Source organism: Elgaria multicarinata, chromosome 14 (genome assembly GCF_023053635.1).
Source record: "Elgaria multicarinata webbii isolate HBS135686 ecotype San Diego chromosome 14, rElgMul1.1.pri, whole genome shotgun sequence".
NCBI lineage: Eukaryota > Metazoa > Chordata > Lepidosauria > Squamata > Anguidae > Elgaria > Elgaria multicarinata.
In genome coordinates, this window is record NC_086184.1 from 5,564,873 (window position 1) to 5,580,482 (window position 15,610).

Genomic DNA, 15,610 nt, shown 5'->3' on the forward strand with positions numbered 1-15,610 from the left:
AGCACAAGGGCAAAATCCCATTTCAGAGAAGCTCTTGAAAGGAGGAGCATTCCAGTGGTGGGCGGCCCCCCAAACCAGCATATTTTATCTTAAAGCTCTTACTGTTGATAACTAAGGCCATAGCTAGACCTAAGGTTTATCCCTGGATCATCCTGGGGTCAAACCAGTTCATCTAGGTGACACACAGGGGATCCAGTGCTCAGGCAGGGGTGAGCCCTGGATGAGCCCAGGATAAACCTTAGGTCTAGCTGTGGCCTATGCTTCAGGAGAGGCATTTCAACCTATTAGTTGGGGAAATCTGTACGAAAGTCGTGAAACTATCCAACAAATGGTGTTTGGGTTAGGGAAAGGGGGGCATATGGGGAACCCCAGAGGGCTGCACAGGGATCTCAGGAGGGTCAGATTTGACCTCCCCCACCCATCTGCACCTGAGGTTCTATAGCCCTGCTATAACCGATGACTTCAGAGCATAGAGAAGACACTCTAGTTTAAAGAGGAGTCACGTGCAACCTCTGTCTTTAGCAGTGAAATAAAACAAGTCCTTATGGCTAGTTCGGCTAGCCAGTTGCTTTATGGAGAAGGAGGGACCCACCTTGATAATACTCTTAACATTCATTACTATCTATCATTGCACTTCTTCGAAGGAACACAGGATGGGAAACATTGCCAGCCTCATTTTATTCCCCTTAACCCCATTTTACTCTCACAACAGCTGTGAGAAGTAGGTTAGGATGAACCACAGCGACAGAGCGAAGTTCACCCAGTGAGCGTCATGGGTGACTGAGGATTTGATCCTTTGTCTTTCACTCCTAGTCCAATACTTTAATCGCTATTCCACAGCAGCCCACGTTATTAACAAAAAAGGTTTTATTGCAACTTAAATAAATAAACAGGTGAAGGTGGATCCCTCTTTCCTTTTTTGCTCTCCTGCTCTGTAAAAGACAGCATTGTAAGACGAGAGGTGTGTGTAACTGGGGGCAATCCAGGCCTTCTGGACAGCGATTTGGAAGACCTCTGATCAGTCTATGATAGTTCTGTTGATCTGGAGTTGCTCGGAAGTATTCACAGATGTATAAAAAAAGGATCGCATAGTCCCATGCGGATTTTGGAATCTGGCAGTTTCATTCAAACAGCATTCCGGCCCCCATAGAGGGGAAGCTGTGTTCTTTTAGTCACGCGGTCTCCAGCTGGGCATAGTCCGTCCTTGGCCGGTGGCAGCAATAGATCTCGCACACTTTGACCAGCTCAGAGATAATAAAAACAGAGGAAGCCAGGGCAGTGAGGAACAGCAAGTCTGCCAAGGAAGGAAAGCAAACGGTTACGATTGCTGATGGGCAAACAAGTGAGAATCTGTTGTGTGCTTAGATGAATCATCTCTACTTTCACCCCCAGGGTCCACCAATGAGATGGTGTCTTTGGTCAAGACAAGCGTGGGTGGAAACAGTTCAGGTCAAATGGTTTTGGCCATAACGTTGCACAGTTTGGGATGAGAGTGCAGCTTTTCAGGGGTTGCAGAAATACATCTGAAACATTTTCAGACATTCCCAAGTTTAAAAACATGCTGGTGATCCTACTTGGGGCCTTCTGATGGCAACGCAGTGGCTCTACCACTGTGCTACAGCCCTTCCTCCCCCACGGAGGGAAGCGCCACTGTTAGCTCAGGTCTGGGATCAGAAATAACAGCAGGGATCCCCTTCCATGCCATTGGGGAGAAGGTGGATCTAGATGACTTCATTTAATGATCACATGTAATGGCCGTGCCCTCTGATGTCATCTGGCCCACTGATGGCCATGGTGGGGGTACCCCAATCTAGTTCTGCACCCCTGATCCACTGCTATGTGCTTCAATCTTTCATGAAAAAAGATCCAATTCCTCCTTCAGCTATCAGACTTACCTAGTGCTCCTAAGTTCTCTGTCTGGAAGATCCTCTGTAATGGCGGGATGTAAATAACAGCCATCTGACCCAAAATAGACCCCAGGACAGAATATAAGAACATGCGGTTTCGGAAAAGACCAATTTGCAATATCAGTTTTGTCTGAGAGGGGGGGAAAACAGAGAGAGAGAGAGAGAGAGAGATCAGGGGTGGGGAAGTGATCCATCGTGGTATCAATCTCTTCTTCATGAATCCAACCTGCCATTGCCAAAGCAAACTAGACGATATGTTATATGCATGAATGCTGGTGCCGGCCCTACCATTTGGCAGAGTGAGGCGGTCTCCTTAGGCAGCAGATGTCAGATATGGGGGGAGGATGCTGTCCCAATCCCAGTATCAAATAAAGAATTAACTGCAAGGGTAGTCGGCTTCTGTTCACAGGGTGGGAAGGGGCGCCATCTTGTTTTACGCTTCAGACAGCAAAAAATCTTGGTCTGGCCTTGAAAGTGGTGAGTGCTTTGAAACTACCTGATGTTTACTTTAAGGAGCAGGGAGAGGGGAAGCTTTTAAAAACTTTTAAGTTCATTCTGCCTTGCTTCTGTGTTAAACGTCAGGTTTGTTTGTTTTCCCATTGCATTAAAAAAGGGTTACGTGCAGAATTTGCGTGGAGCATTGGATTGGACTAGATGTTCTTCAAAGTCCTTCCCACCTGATGATTCCATGATTTATTTTTCTTCCCATAAAAACATCCCTTAAGGAGGAAAAGGCAGAAAAGCTGCCCAAACTCTTCTGATGGGTGGGGTTGGAGACTCCCATCTGGAAGTGTCCTGAGTGCACCCAGGCATCATGATAAACCATGGTTTATGGTAGGTTTCCCCAACCTGGTGTCCTGTAGATGTTTGAGACTATAATTCCCAGCATTCTTGACCATTGACCATGCTTATGCAAATGTACGCATTTTAAAGCAATTTCCCAAAATAACGTGTATTGTCTGCACCTTCCCCCCATCACAAACATACAAATTTTAGTCCTTTTGTGTGTGCGTTGAACTCTGTTGCAAGCTTTGAAAATGTATGAATTCCATTGTGTTCCAGTTCACTTTAACGAGCCTCGTGTGGCGCAGAGCGGTAAAGCAGCAGTTTCTGCAGCTGAAACTCTCCCCATGGCCTGAGTTCAATCCCAGCGGAGTTTCAGGCAGCTGGCTTGGGTTGACTCAGCCTTCCATCCTCCCGAAGTCGGTAAAATGAGTACCCAGTTAGCTGGGGGAAAGGTAATCATGGCCGGGGAAGGCAACGGCAAACCACCCCGCTATAAGGCCTGCCAAGAAAACGTCAGCGAAAGCTGGCATCCCTCCAAGAGTCAGTAATGACTCAGTGCTTGCACAAGAGGTTCCTTTCCTTTCCTTCCAGTTCACCTTTAGGTTTGGGAGGTGCGACTTTGGTAAGTTGGCAGTAAAATGCGAACCCAATGAATTTCTTACCCAACCCTAGGAGTGGGGCTGCAGTGCCTGGGAAGGGGGGGGGGGTTAACCCCTTCTCCTATCCCACAGTCCCCATGAAAATCCCCCTAGTAGTTAGTTCTATTTGTTCCAGGAGGGGAATTGCCAGGAGGGGTGGATTGCACCTTCAAGGGGACGATTAAGTCTCCTTCTGTGGGTGTTATTTTTAAAGGAAAACGAAAAACCAAAGCAGACAGACGTGTTAAATGCATCCATGCATTTCGCATATCGTCTGGTTTGACTCTTTAATGAAACGAAAGGAAACCTGTCATTTGCACGGAAGACGTTCAAAGGGCAGCATCTGTCCATGCAGAAGAACCGTAAGAGATCTGTTTTGACTAATGTTTTAAATGCTCTCAGAATTATGCCGCCTCTTCTTTGCCCACAGCTTAGCCTCTCTCTTGGGATAGCAGCCAGGCCTTTCTCACCTGGGAACGACACGTCAGGGCGTTGAAGAGGTCAAAGAACACAAAGCAAGTAAAAGTCATGGTTGTGGTCCGCGGCGTCACACCGCTTTCTGGAATCTGGAAATACAAGTGAGAATATTCATTTCTAAGAAACAGAGAAAGAGAGAGGGGGAGGGAGAAACTGCCTGAATGTTTGGAGAATGTGCAAAGTCAACTCTTCCATCCAACTGTCCAATCGCACAGAGAACCTTTTGTTTATAAAACCACAGTCACCTTGAAAGCTGGCTTTTCTTCTCCTAAAGGAATGATTAGATGCACAGCAGTGCCAGGGGGTAGACACATGGGCCTTAAATGATGGATGAGCGACAGGAACATTTGTTATAACCCAGGATAGATGCAGAGAGAGAGAGAGAGAGAGAGAGAGAGAGAGAGAGAGAGAACAGTGTGCTTTGCCACTGATTTCTACCTCTTGAGTTGCAGCTTTACAGAAGTTATTTAGGGTGCGTCCAGATCAGGCTTTTATCGTGCAATTGCCATACCTCGTTCAGGGAATTTTAGGGGAGGTCCAAAGGACTGTTATTTTCTCACTGCTTCTTCCATCTTTGTCCTATGGAGGTATTTAGGCAACTGCGCTCCACAGTGTGGAATTTGCATGGAGCATTGGATTGGACTAGATGTTCTTCAAAGTCCTTCCCACTTGATGATTCCAGGATTTATTTTTCTTCCCATAAAAACATCCCTTAAGGAGGAAAAGGCAGAAAAGCTGCCCAAACTCTTTTGATGGGTGGGGTCGGAGACCCCTGTCTGGAAGTGTCCTGAATGCACCCAGGCATCATGATAAACCATGGTTTATGGAAGGCTATCCCAACCTGGTGTCCTGTAGATGTTTGAGACTATAATTCACAGCATTCCTGACCATTGACCATGCAACCCTAGGGCTGATGGGAGTGGTAGCACCCAGGCATCATGATAAACCATGGTTTATGGTAGGCTATCCCAACCTGGTGTCCTGTAGATGTTTGAGACTATAATTCACAGCATTCCTGACTATTGACCATGCAACCCTAGGGCTGATGGGAGTGGTAGTTTATAAAGCTGGCTTGTATGAACAAGCCACAGTTACCATTAACCATAGTTTAATTGGTGGAATGCAGCAAAGGCTGCATTGAAGAGATGCATCCGCAAGACCTTCTCAAAGGCCTGTACAGAAAGGGCTAAGTATAAAACGAGGTAAAGTTCCAGTTTTGTGGGCCACCACTAAGAAGCCCTATGTCTCCTGTTCACCAACCTGAAAGCAATTACCAGCAGGCACACACCCCCAGGGCCTCCGAAGTAGATCTGAGTGTTTGGGGAAGACCACGAGAGCTTTTCTGAAATGGGATTTATTCCTTGGGGTGAAAGAATCCCAGCACCCCACTTCAGAGAAAGAAGGCAGAAGTAAACTGGACCAATCCAGCCATTTTTTTGGATTATGGTCTTGCCTTGTGTGTGAACCAAAGATCCACGCTGTGAAATTGGCCCTTTTTGACCCTTTGCAAAAACTCTGGCTATTAGTCAAACATCAACAGGAACAGGAACAACAAAGTCTCATTAAACATTATTCTGAAGAGCACTTCGGCTCTTGGCTAAGGTAGATTATTTCACGTTCTCTCGCTCACCTCTTTCCAAAAGACAAAGATGGTTCCGCTGATGATAATGGCAGCAGACAGTAAGATCTTCAGAATCAGTGACTTGCTGAGAATTGTGTCTGTGACTCTTCTTGGAGGTTGCTTGACGGTTTCTTTGTCTACCGGTTCAACGCCCAAACTGTTTCCCAGTGGCAGAGGAGAGACACATTGTTTTGTTAGCACAGATTTATTGGCCATTGAACATTCCTGTGAAGTCTAGCACTGGTGGTATGCACAAGGAAACCACACCCAGCTAGGTTCAGCTAGGTCCCCATGTTAGGTAGGGCCCACAGTCCAGGTGGTTCCAAGGGACCAGAGGATAGGGTTGTAGTAGAAATTAGTTTCAGTTTGCTTTTGATCAGGATTTACCATGTTCTCACTTTCTAGATCAGACATTTTATTTATTTATTTATTTACTTATTGAACTTATATACCGCTCCCATAGCCAGGGACTGGGACGCAATCTGTGGTCAAAGTCTATACATTTCCAAACTTGCAATGCGATTTGTGGATCAAAAAGATGGTGTTTGACTGCAAGCATACATTTGAAAAATCATAGAATCATAGAACAGCAGAGTTGGAAGGGGCCTACAAGGCCATCGAGTCCAACCCCCTGCTCAATGCAGGAATCCACCCTAAAGCATCCCCGACAGATGCTTGTCCAGCTGCCTCTTGACGGCCTCTAGTGTGGGAGAGCCCACCACCTCCCTAGGTAACTGGTTCCATTGTCGTACTGCTCTAACAGTCAGGAAGTTTTTCCTGATGTCCAGCTGGAATCTGGCTTCCTTTAACTTGAGCCCGTTATTCTGTGTCCTGCACTCTGGGAGGATTGAGAAGGGATCCTGGCCCTCCTCTGTGTGACAACCTTTTAAGTATTTGAAGAGTGCTATCATGTCTCCCCTCCATCTTCTCTTCTCCAGGCTAAACATGCCCAGTTGTTTCAGTCTCTCTACATAGGGCTTTATTTCCAGACCCCGATCATCCTGGTTGCCCTCCTCTGAACACACTCCTCTGCACATGTTTGACAGATGCACACAAATACACTTTAATATTTCAAAGATGTGAACAATCAATGTATTCATTTGCAAAATCACACATGGAAATATGGACGGATTTTCATGCATAAACTCCCCACAAAGCTTGCAAACCGATATGGACTTGAGTTAGAACAAGCTCCAAGGTGGAATTTTGAACGCCTCTCCCAGCACGAACCACCCCATACATTATTCTCAGCATCTAAAGCCCCCCTTAGCTTGCCTCCTCCGAGGGAGGCTCAGGGGGCAGCAACAAGAGAGAGGGCCTTCTCAGTGATGGCCCCAAATTGTGGCCAGGTGAGGCCTGCCTGGTGTCAACATCGTTATCTTTTTGGCACCAGAATAAAACTGCTCTCTTCTTTCAGACATTTGGCAACATATATTGAGTATTTAATCAAGTCCTGGATTGTCCTTGGCTGATGGTTAAACTAGGGTGACCATATTTGGGAAACCAAAAAAGAGGACACCTAGTGTGTGTGTGGGGAAGCAGCTTTCTGAGTCCTGCAGAAAGTACGTTATTCCCCCGCCACCTTAAAGAACCCGATTGGAGTGGAGAAGGGGAAAGGATTTCATTCTGCACCACCACCATTCACTCCAATTGGGGCCTTTTCTATAATGTCCACGAATGACCCACTTTCCCCTTTAAGACCTCAATTGGAGCTCGGGGTGGGGGAATGATGTGCCTCAAGAAATCATGTCATTCCCTCCTGCCATGCTAATGGCAGCCTTAAAGGGGAAGGTGTGTCATTCCAGGACATTATTGAAAATTATAGAAAATCCCCCCTGACACCATGGAAAGAACAAAAACCAGGACAAATCTGGGGAAATCCTGACAGTTGGTCACCCTAGTTAAACAGAGAGTCCTAGCATCAGCCTCTGGGCTGGCTTGGGCATTCCACTTATTTCAATAGACCTGACATCCATTCAAACGTTGGAGACACATTTTTGGCCTTTAGGTACATTTAGAGTATATTTAGAGTTATTTGCTGCCACATGAATACATAAATAAATTTCATACCCAGTTCCGAGCACTAGTGAAATCAGGAGGAGTTTGAAAGTCTAGCGTTGATTTTATATTTACATTTTTTTAAAAAAAAAGAATGGAGAAGTTTGGATCCCACTTCCTGTAATCTTTCCATTTGTGTCCTTACCTTTGAGCTGGGGGCCCATCCATGATGATATTGATCCATAAGATCTGCATGGCATTGAGTGGATTTGGCAAATTGAATACTGTTGACAGAGCGATTAAACTCAGAGCTGAGATGCTCCTGTCCGGAGCAAAACAAGAGATAAAAATGAAATCTTCACGTCTACTCTGGGGGTTCCAATGTTTTATTTATTTATTTATTTATTTTATTACACTTATATACCACCCCCATAGCCAGAGCTCTCTGGGCGGTTTACAGAAATTCTAAAACTGAGATAAAAACAAGTATACAAAATTTAAAATTTTAAAACACAGAACATACACACATAAGGCATTAAAAACCATTAAAAAACTAAACATGTGGGTGATTAAGATGTGCCGCCATATGCCTGGGCAAAGACGAAAGTCTTAACCTGGCGCCAGAAAGATAGCAGCGTTGGCGCCAGGCGAGCCTTGTCAGGGAGATTGTTCCATAGTCTGGGGGCCACCACTGAAAAGGCCTTTTCAAACATTCCCCCTCCCTTCCAAAATAGAGTTAACAAAATAAACGCAACAAAAAGAAGAACAGATCTAATAATAAATCAAGGTCACTAAAGGAACAAAGGAATTCACCTACAATTCTTAGTCTAAAATCAATATGCTTACAGATTTACAGTAAAGCAGTCTAAGTAGGAGTCCAATAACAAATGAAATGGGTAATATACAGCATATATAAGGAGCATGAGCTAATGTGTGTTATTTTGTGTGTGTATTAGTCAGATAAAAAAAAGTAAGCTACTGTACTTAGTTGAAATTTGATCAAAAGTTTGAAGGGTTTTAACATGGAAAATAAATGGAAATCATAGTGCCATAATATCTTTCTTTCTTTTTTAAAGGATTCCTTGCTTGTTGCACTTACTGAGTAAGGTTATACATAATCATAATCTCTCATTAGTTTGTCTTAAGCCAATGAGTGACTTACGTGCTGAGCTGAAATCGAACAAAATTTTTGATGTTGTAAAATATTCCTTTCCCCTCCTCGATTGCGTTCCTGTGGGGGAAAGAAAAGAACATTTTTATAAGAGTGTGTATTCATTCATGCTTTGATGGAACATTCAACTTCTGCAAGGCCTTTGGCTATCCCTCTTGGCCTGATTCGCTAGCTATGCTCCTATCTGGAGAAATCAGACCTTGCCACTTACCTATGAACTAGTCATATCCAGGTGAGATTACTGTAATGCACTCTGGGTGGACCTGTCTTTGAAGATGATCTGGAAACCGCAGCTCATGCAGAATGTGGTCTCCAGGTCACTGGTGGGAGCCAGGCGACCAGAACAATGAGACATCATTTCTGTGTCCTTTCAGATGGTTGGACTCTATCTCCCATCGTCCTTTCTTATTGGCTCTTCTGGATGGGACTGATGAGAGTTGGAGCCCAAGGACATCTGAAATGCCACAGGTTCCTCGCCCCTACTGAACTAATGGCGCTGGTGGCCACCGTATTTCTGAGTCCAATGCAAAGAGCTGGTTTTGAATGATAAATCCTTAAATGGTTTGGAATCAGGTTACTTGAAGGATGACTGACACCAGTGGGGTCAAATCTCCTTCAGCCTGAAGGACGAATTCAATTTTGGAGGTTCTCTCGGAGGCCGTATTCCAGCACTGGGTGGGGTGAAGGCTTTGGGATGGGGGGTGGGGGGAAATATCCCAAATACCAACATATTTTAGCTTAAAGGTCTTACTGCCAGCGACTAAGCGTTCGGAGATGCATTTCAGCTTTTAAATCTGGGAAGAGAACGGTGCAAAAGGTGTTGAAACCACCAAGTGATAGAAGTTTGTGGAAAATGGGGTGGGGCAGGGAAGGGGGTTGGACCTTTGGGAAACCCGAGAGGGAAAGATTGAGTCCCCAGACAGGCTGGATTTGGCTGAGGTTCTGCATCCCGGACCTACACCCTTACAAGCCTGCCTGGGCATTAAGGTCTGCCTCAGTGCTGCTGCTCGTAGGCCTAATGTCAAGCCAGTTGGCAGCCGTGAAAGACAGGGCCAACTCAGTGGTTGCCCCCAAAGTATAGAACTCCCTAATGAGGTGCATATGGCCTCAACTCTGCCAATTTTAAAGTGAGTCCTCAAAACTCACTTAGATTGCTTTTTTTCAAATTGATTTTTTCTTCCAGTTGAAAAGCGACGTCCAAAATACTTGCAAGGTCATTCTCAGCGTTGAAAATGCATCCCTGTCCCTAGGAGCCACCTACATGATAGTTGAGAAGTCATCGTCCACGAGGATCATGTTGGCAGCCTCCTTGCTGACATCTGTGCCTGCCTGTCCCATTGCAACCCCGATATCTGCAGATTTCAGAGCGACTGCGTCATTCACGCCATCACCAGTCATTCCTACGATGGCACCGGCCCGTTGCAAAGCCTGCAAGAATGTCGAAGGAATGCAAACGTCAGGGCCCGTAGAGGTGGATTCCTCATGCAAATATAAGCAATCAAATGCCTGGAATAGATATCTTAACTTCAGAAACATAAAACGTACACAGGATTAAAATTATGAATATTTATTATTACCATGAATATTAACAATTATTAATATCATTACTATTAGTGTTATTAATAGTAATATTGATAGTATTCATATTATCAATATTAATATTAACATCAATATTATTACCTGGCACTGACACTATCATCTTTACAGTGCCAGGCATTTCATGATATATGATGGACATTATTATTATTATTATTATTATTATTATTATTATTTATAAAGCATCATAAATGTACATGGCACTGTACAAAAGGCATCTATGTATGCTGTTTTGAATCAGGTCTGTTAGGGAAAATATTGATTATTGAAAATTGTTTTTAGCAGGAGGGAATCTACACGTCGTACTGAAGGCGCATGCATGCGCCCCCAGTACGCCCCCAAAACGATGGTGTAGATTCTGCCTACCTGCAGCCCAGAAGAGACGGAGGAGGCGGCAGCTGGGGAATCCGTCCGCGTCCTTGCTGCCGCCGCCTCCCCGCCAGCCTCCTGCTGCCGGCGAAAGAGCCACCCAGGTCAGAGAGCTCGGTGGAAGCAGAAGTCGAGCTCTCCGACTCGGGTCGCTCTTACCCCGGCAGCAGGAGGCTGGCGGGGAGGCGGCGGCAAGGACGTGGCCAGATTCCCCAGCCGCCTCCTCCTCCGTCTCTTCTGGGCTGCAGGTAGGCAGAATCTACACCATCATTTTGGGGGCGTACTGGGGGCGCATGCATGCGCCTTCAGTACGACGTGTAGATTCCCTCCTGGTTATAATGTTTTAATTTTTGTGGGTTAAAAGATTTTTAAGAGTGTTTTTGTATGTCGATGTATTTTCTATGAATTGTTTTGAACCACCCAGAGAACTCCGGTTAAGGGGTTTTATAGAAATAATAATAATAATAATAATAATAATAATAATAATAATAGATAGATAGATAGATAGTAAGATAGTAACTATTAGATATTTTTAGCTATTTAGAGTTTGGGCTTTCAGAAGTATTAACAATTTCAGCTGAATCCAAATTGGGGCTGCAGTTGTTTGAGAGCTAAACCCTTGTTATAGCCATGCATTCAGTTTTTATTTATTTATTTATTTGTTACATTTCTATACTGCCCAATAGCCGGAGCTCTCTGGGCGGTTCACAAAAATTAAATTAAATTTTTGTTAGGGATATATGTTCATGCAGGTGTGATCAGAAGGCCGTAATAGTCACGGATCAGCCAATCAGGGCACTTCAACGAAGAAAAGCTTTAATGTGATTACCGCTTCCATCATCTTTACCAAACACGATGAACATGACAAATGGCTGAATTGCCCAATTGTCGAAGATCTTAGCAGGTGGGAAACTGCTGTGCTGACTCTCCAATTGTGCAAATGACAACCAATTGAAGCATCAACCACCCAAACAGAAAGCGAAACAAGATCATTTCTATTCCATGCGAGAGAAAGGGAAAAGAAAAAGGTGCAATAAAAGAAGGAAGGGGGGAGAAATCCCAAAGATAGTTTCAGTATATTTCTGCTAGTGATTTATTACAAGTTCGCTACCTAGGGCCACGGAACAATGAGCTGCAAGTTCATAGCAGCAGTTTGATATTCAGTCTGATTTTGTTATTGCTGGAAGATCTTCTTTTGAACAAAGCAAGGCGGAGCAGCGATAAAGATATACCACGATTTAGAATAGGTAACTTCTTCTATCTGCCTGTATAAAAAATTGCTAGGTATAGAGGTGCCCTTATTTGCAGCAAAGAAGCCGCGGAGAATTATACCCAGGAGGAGTTGCAAGCAAAGAAGAGAAATCGCAGAAGGAAAATGTAACTTTGGCGGAAGTATCATTCGTAGCAGAAGTGGTGGGGAACCTCTTTCAGGCCAAAGGACATGAATTCAGTTTCAGAGATGTTCTTGGGGGGGGGGGGGGTCCAAAGATGGGTGGAGCCAAGGCAAAGGGGGCAGGGCAAAAGGCAAGAGAGGGAGGGCCAAGATACTACATATTTTACCTTAAAGCTCTTACTGCTAGTAACTAAGCTTTAGTTGAGGCATTTCAATTGTTTAGAATGGGGAAAAACCTGCACAGAAGGCAGGAATCCAACGAAAGATTGCCAGTTGAGTGGAAGAGGATTGGGACTAGGGGAGGTGGGTGTCACCATCAAGGGGACTGTGGAAGGCCTGATTAGGACCTCAAGTGGGCCATATTTGCCCTCCTCCCTGGCCTGAGGTTCCCCACCCCGATTTACAGCAAGTGGCTAAAAATGCGAAGCATAGTAGTGACCACCATGGTGCAAAATCAGATCTAGCTACTCCAGACAAAGACACAAGGGCACTGCTAGTTTGGGGGTCAGCAGATACCTTTATGATCTTAACTTTGTGTTTTGGACTGGTTCGGAAGAAGATGGAAACCTGGATGATGAGGAGACAAAGCAAATCTATGTGAGGCGGCGGCTGTTTTAAGAACGATCACACACCATGTTTTTGGAACCCTTTCAAGTGCCATTACGTTTTGGACTGTTGATGATAGAGCTGACTCGGTGGTGTTCTCCAGTTCCTCCCCAGACATAGCTTTCATTTTCCCATTGCAGAGACCAATATTCCGTCCTGCAAAGGAAAGAAAAAATGTTACAGTTGATCATCTCAACCAGGGGTACAGAATCTCAGAGTTGGGACCAAATCTAGATCTTTGGGGTTCAGCAGATGGCTATGCTTCCTTTCCATGGCAACATTTTGGGTTTTCTGCATTTTGCTGTGTCTGCCCCCCCTTCTAAACAGCTGAAATGCCTCTGTGAAGGTTTGAGGCCTACAGAGGCAAAGTAAAAAGGTCAGGCATTAGAGGCCCAAGATTTCCTGTTGGGAGAGGATATCCCGGAGGGGAGTAGTTTCACTTTCCCAGTTCAGGTTAATTTCTTCAGGTTTGAAAAAGTACTTTCAGTTTTGGGGAGGAGGGGATAAAAAGAAAGAGCCAGCCAGGAAGAGATGAAAGCATGGAGAAGAAGCAGCTTGGAGAAGTTTAAGTGCAGCTAGGGTAAGGGAACTTGCATTTTCTTATCTTTTAATGCCTTTGTATCACTTGGCTCTATTGACTAAATACTTTTATTTGTAATTTGGTTATTTTAATATTAAGAACATAAGAAGTACCATAGTGGATCAGACCAAGGGTCCATCTAGTCCAGCACTTTGTTCACACAGTGGCCAACCAGCCATCGGCCAGAGATGAACAAGCAGGACATGGTGCAACAGCACCCTCCCACCCATGTTCCCCAGCAACTGGTGCTTGTGAACTGTTGTGTTAAGCCTCAAGTGTCTGGTGTTCCAATCACCCCTCATCTATGTGCTAAACCCCACATTACTGGGAAGGGGGAGGCAAAAGAAAGAAGGTGGTACTCTTAAGGAGGCAAGAGTTCCTTAAGGAGTTGCTCAGGGGGTCCAGGACACAGAAGGAACCTCTCCTAAGGACTTAGTTACTAGTAATAAGAACTTGAAGCTAAAATATGCTGGCTGGTTTTAATATTTTGACTCTGTCTCTTTTGCCTTCTGCCAATCCCACCACCAGAATGTGTCCCCTGAGAACTGCTCCTAAATGGAATTCAGTCTCAGGCTGAAAGTGGTTCAGAAACCCCCTGATCTCCACCATAGTAGATATGACATTTGGCAAGAACTCTGCAGGAAGCATGATGCCTTTGATCCAAGTCCTATGAGGGATGATTGAAAGAGCCGGATATGTTTAGCCTAGCAAAGAGAAGATTAAGGAGAGACATGAGAGCAGTCTTGAAAGATCTGAAGGGTCTAGGCATGTTTAGCCTGGAGAAGAGAAGATGGAGGGGAGACATGAGAGCACTCTTCAAATATTTAAAAGGTTGTCACACAGAGGAGGGCCAGGATCTCTTCTCGATCGTCCCAGAGTGCAGGACACGGAATAACGGGCTCAAGTTAAAGGAAGCCAAATTCCAGCTGGACATCAGGAAAAACATCCTGACTGTTAGAGCAGTACGACAATGGAATCAGTTACCTAGGGAGGTTGTGGGCTCTCCCACACGAGAGGCCTTCAAGAGGCAGCTGGACAACCATCTGTCAGGGATGCTTTAGGGCGGATTCCTGCATTGAGCAGGGGGTTGGATTCGATGGCCTTGTAGGCCCCTACCAACTCTGCTATTCTATGTTTAGGCAAGAAAAAGTCCAACAACTTCCAGCATGGCTAGAGTTGTAGGACTTTCCCCCCACATGCATAGGATTGCGCACTAAATTGGGAGCTGTCTGTCCAAAAAGTACCAACGGATCGTGTTTGATATCTGGCTCACCAATGGCTAAGGCGGTTTCCAAAGCATCTCCAGTGATCATTTTCACAGCTACACCGGACTCAATCAGGACTTGCACAGCTTCCTTCACTCCTTGCCTCGGGGGGTCGATGATGCCGACTAGACCTAGAAAGGTGAGCCTGCCAAGTTCTGGTCCAGATGCCAGTGCAAGCACTAGGAAGGGAGAGGCAGAGAAAGAGTCAACAGGACTGGTTATTTCCTGTTTAGGCTAGTGCAGCAGGGGCTGCATTGGGTCCACCAGCTGTTTGATGGCTTTCTGGCTTTTGTGCAGTTTTCTCTCTCCGTTCTAAATGGCTGAAATGCTTCTCCTAAGGCATAGCTATTGGGCAACATGAGCTTTAATCTAAAATATGCTGGTATTTTGCCCCGCCCCTTTTGCCTTTAGTCCCACCCACCATTGCAAGGCAGCCTCCGACAGCTTCTCCAAAATTTAATTTGACCCCTGCCCTAAAGAAACTGGATAATTAATGCCTTCTTGTATAAAGGCATGCACGCCTCTGGGGACTCCTAATGAAGATTCCAGGTAGGAGAATCCAAGCATAAAAATGCAGAACAAGAAGAAACATTTGGTTCAGTTGCCATGGATTCCCACACCCTAGAAGAGGGGGGATGACCCCCAGGTTTTTCTGGGGTGGGCAAAGGCTTGTGTATAAGAAGAAGGAGGGTTATCCCTGGTTGATGCAAGACGGAATGTATTTTGATGAGCTGCAGGACAGGAGGCAACGTGGTTCTACAACCCCCACACTGGTTGTGTTCAGAAGACACCTCAAACCACAGTTTTAACCATGGTGGTTAAGCCAGAAAGCAGGGCCATTTTCAGAAGACACCTTAAACCATGGCTTTAACCATGGTGAATAAGGCTTTTGAGCTTAACTACCATGGTTAAAGCTGTGGTTTAAGGTGTCTTCTGAACGGGGCCACTGATGTGTACCGTGTATGGTGTATGTGTGTACGCAATGCAGACAGGGCCGGTGCTACCATAGAGGCCACTCAGGCGGCCGCCTAGAGCGCCAAGGTAAGGGGGTGCCGAACGCTGCACCTGGAAGCCACTCTCCCACAGGGGCTCTGAAGGGCAGATTCTGGGCGCGCTATTCCGAAGCCACCCGCCCCACTGTTCTGGCTTTGCTTTGGCTGGGTGCCCACCCAGCCGAAGTGAAGCCATGCCTGCCCCCTCCAC

At 45.4% G+C, this 15,610-nt stretch overlaps 1 protein-coding gene across 1 annotated transcript in view; it reads right to left on the reverse strand.

The window, feature by feature from the left end:
• Positions 1-899: 899 nt before the first annotated feature.
• The window catches only part of ATP2C2 (ATPase secretory pathway Ca2+ transporting 2), a 51,232-nt gene continuing 36,521 nt past the window's right edge, over positions 900-15,610 (reverse strand). Inside the window, exons 18-27 of the mRNA XM_063141044.1 lie at positions 14,416-14,586; positions 12,621-12,718; positions 12,473-12,523; positions 9,860-10,026; positions 8,590-8,658; positions 7,633-7,749; positions 5,439-5,586; positions 3,802-3,897; positions 1,896-2,037; positions 900-1,294 (exon numbers count right to left, since the gene is read on the reverse strand). Of these exons, the coding sequence (XP_062997114.1) occupies positions 1,173-1,294; positions 1,896-2,037; positions 3,802-3,897; positions 5,439-5,586; positions 7,633-7,749; positions 8,590-8,658; positions 9,860-10,026; positions 12,473-12,523; positions 12,621-12,718; positions 14,416-14,586 (1,181 nt within the window). The 3' untranslated portion in view covers positions 900-1,172. The remainder of the gene's footprint in view (positions 1,295-1,895; positions 2,038-3,801; positions 3,898-5,438; positions 5,587-7,632; positions 7,750-8,589; positions 8,659-9,859; positions 10,027-12,472; positions 12,524-12,620; positions 12,719-14,415; positions 14,587-15,610) is intronic.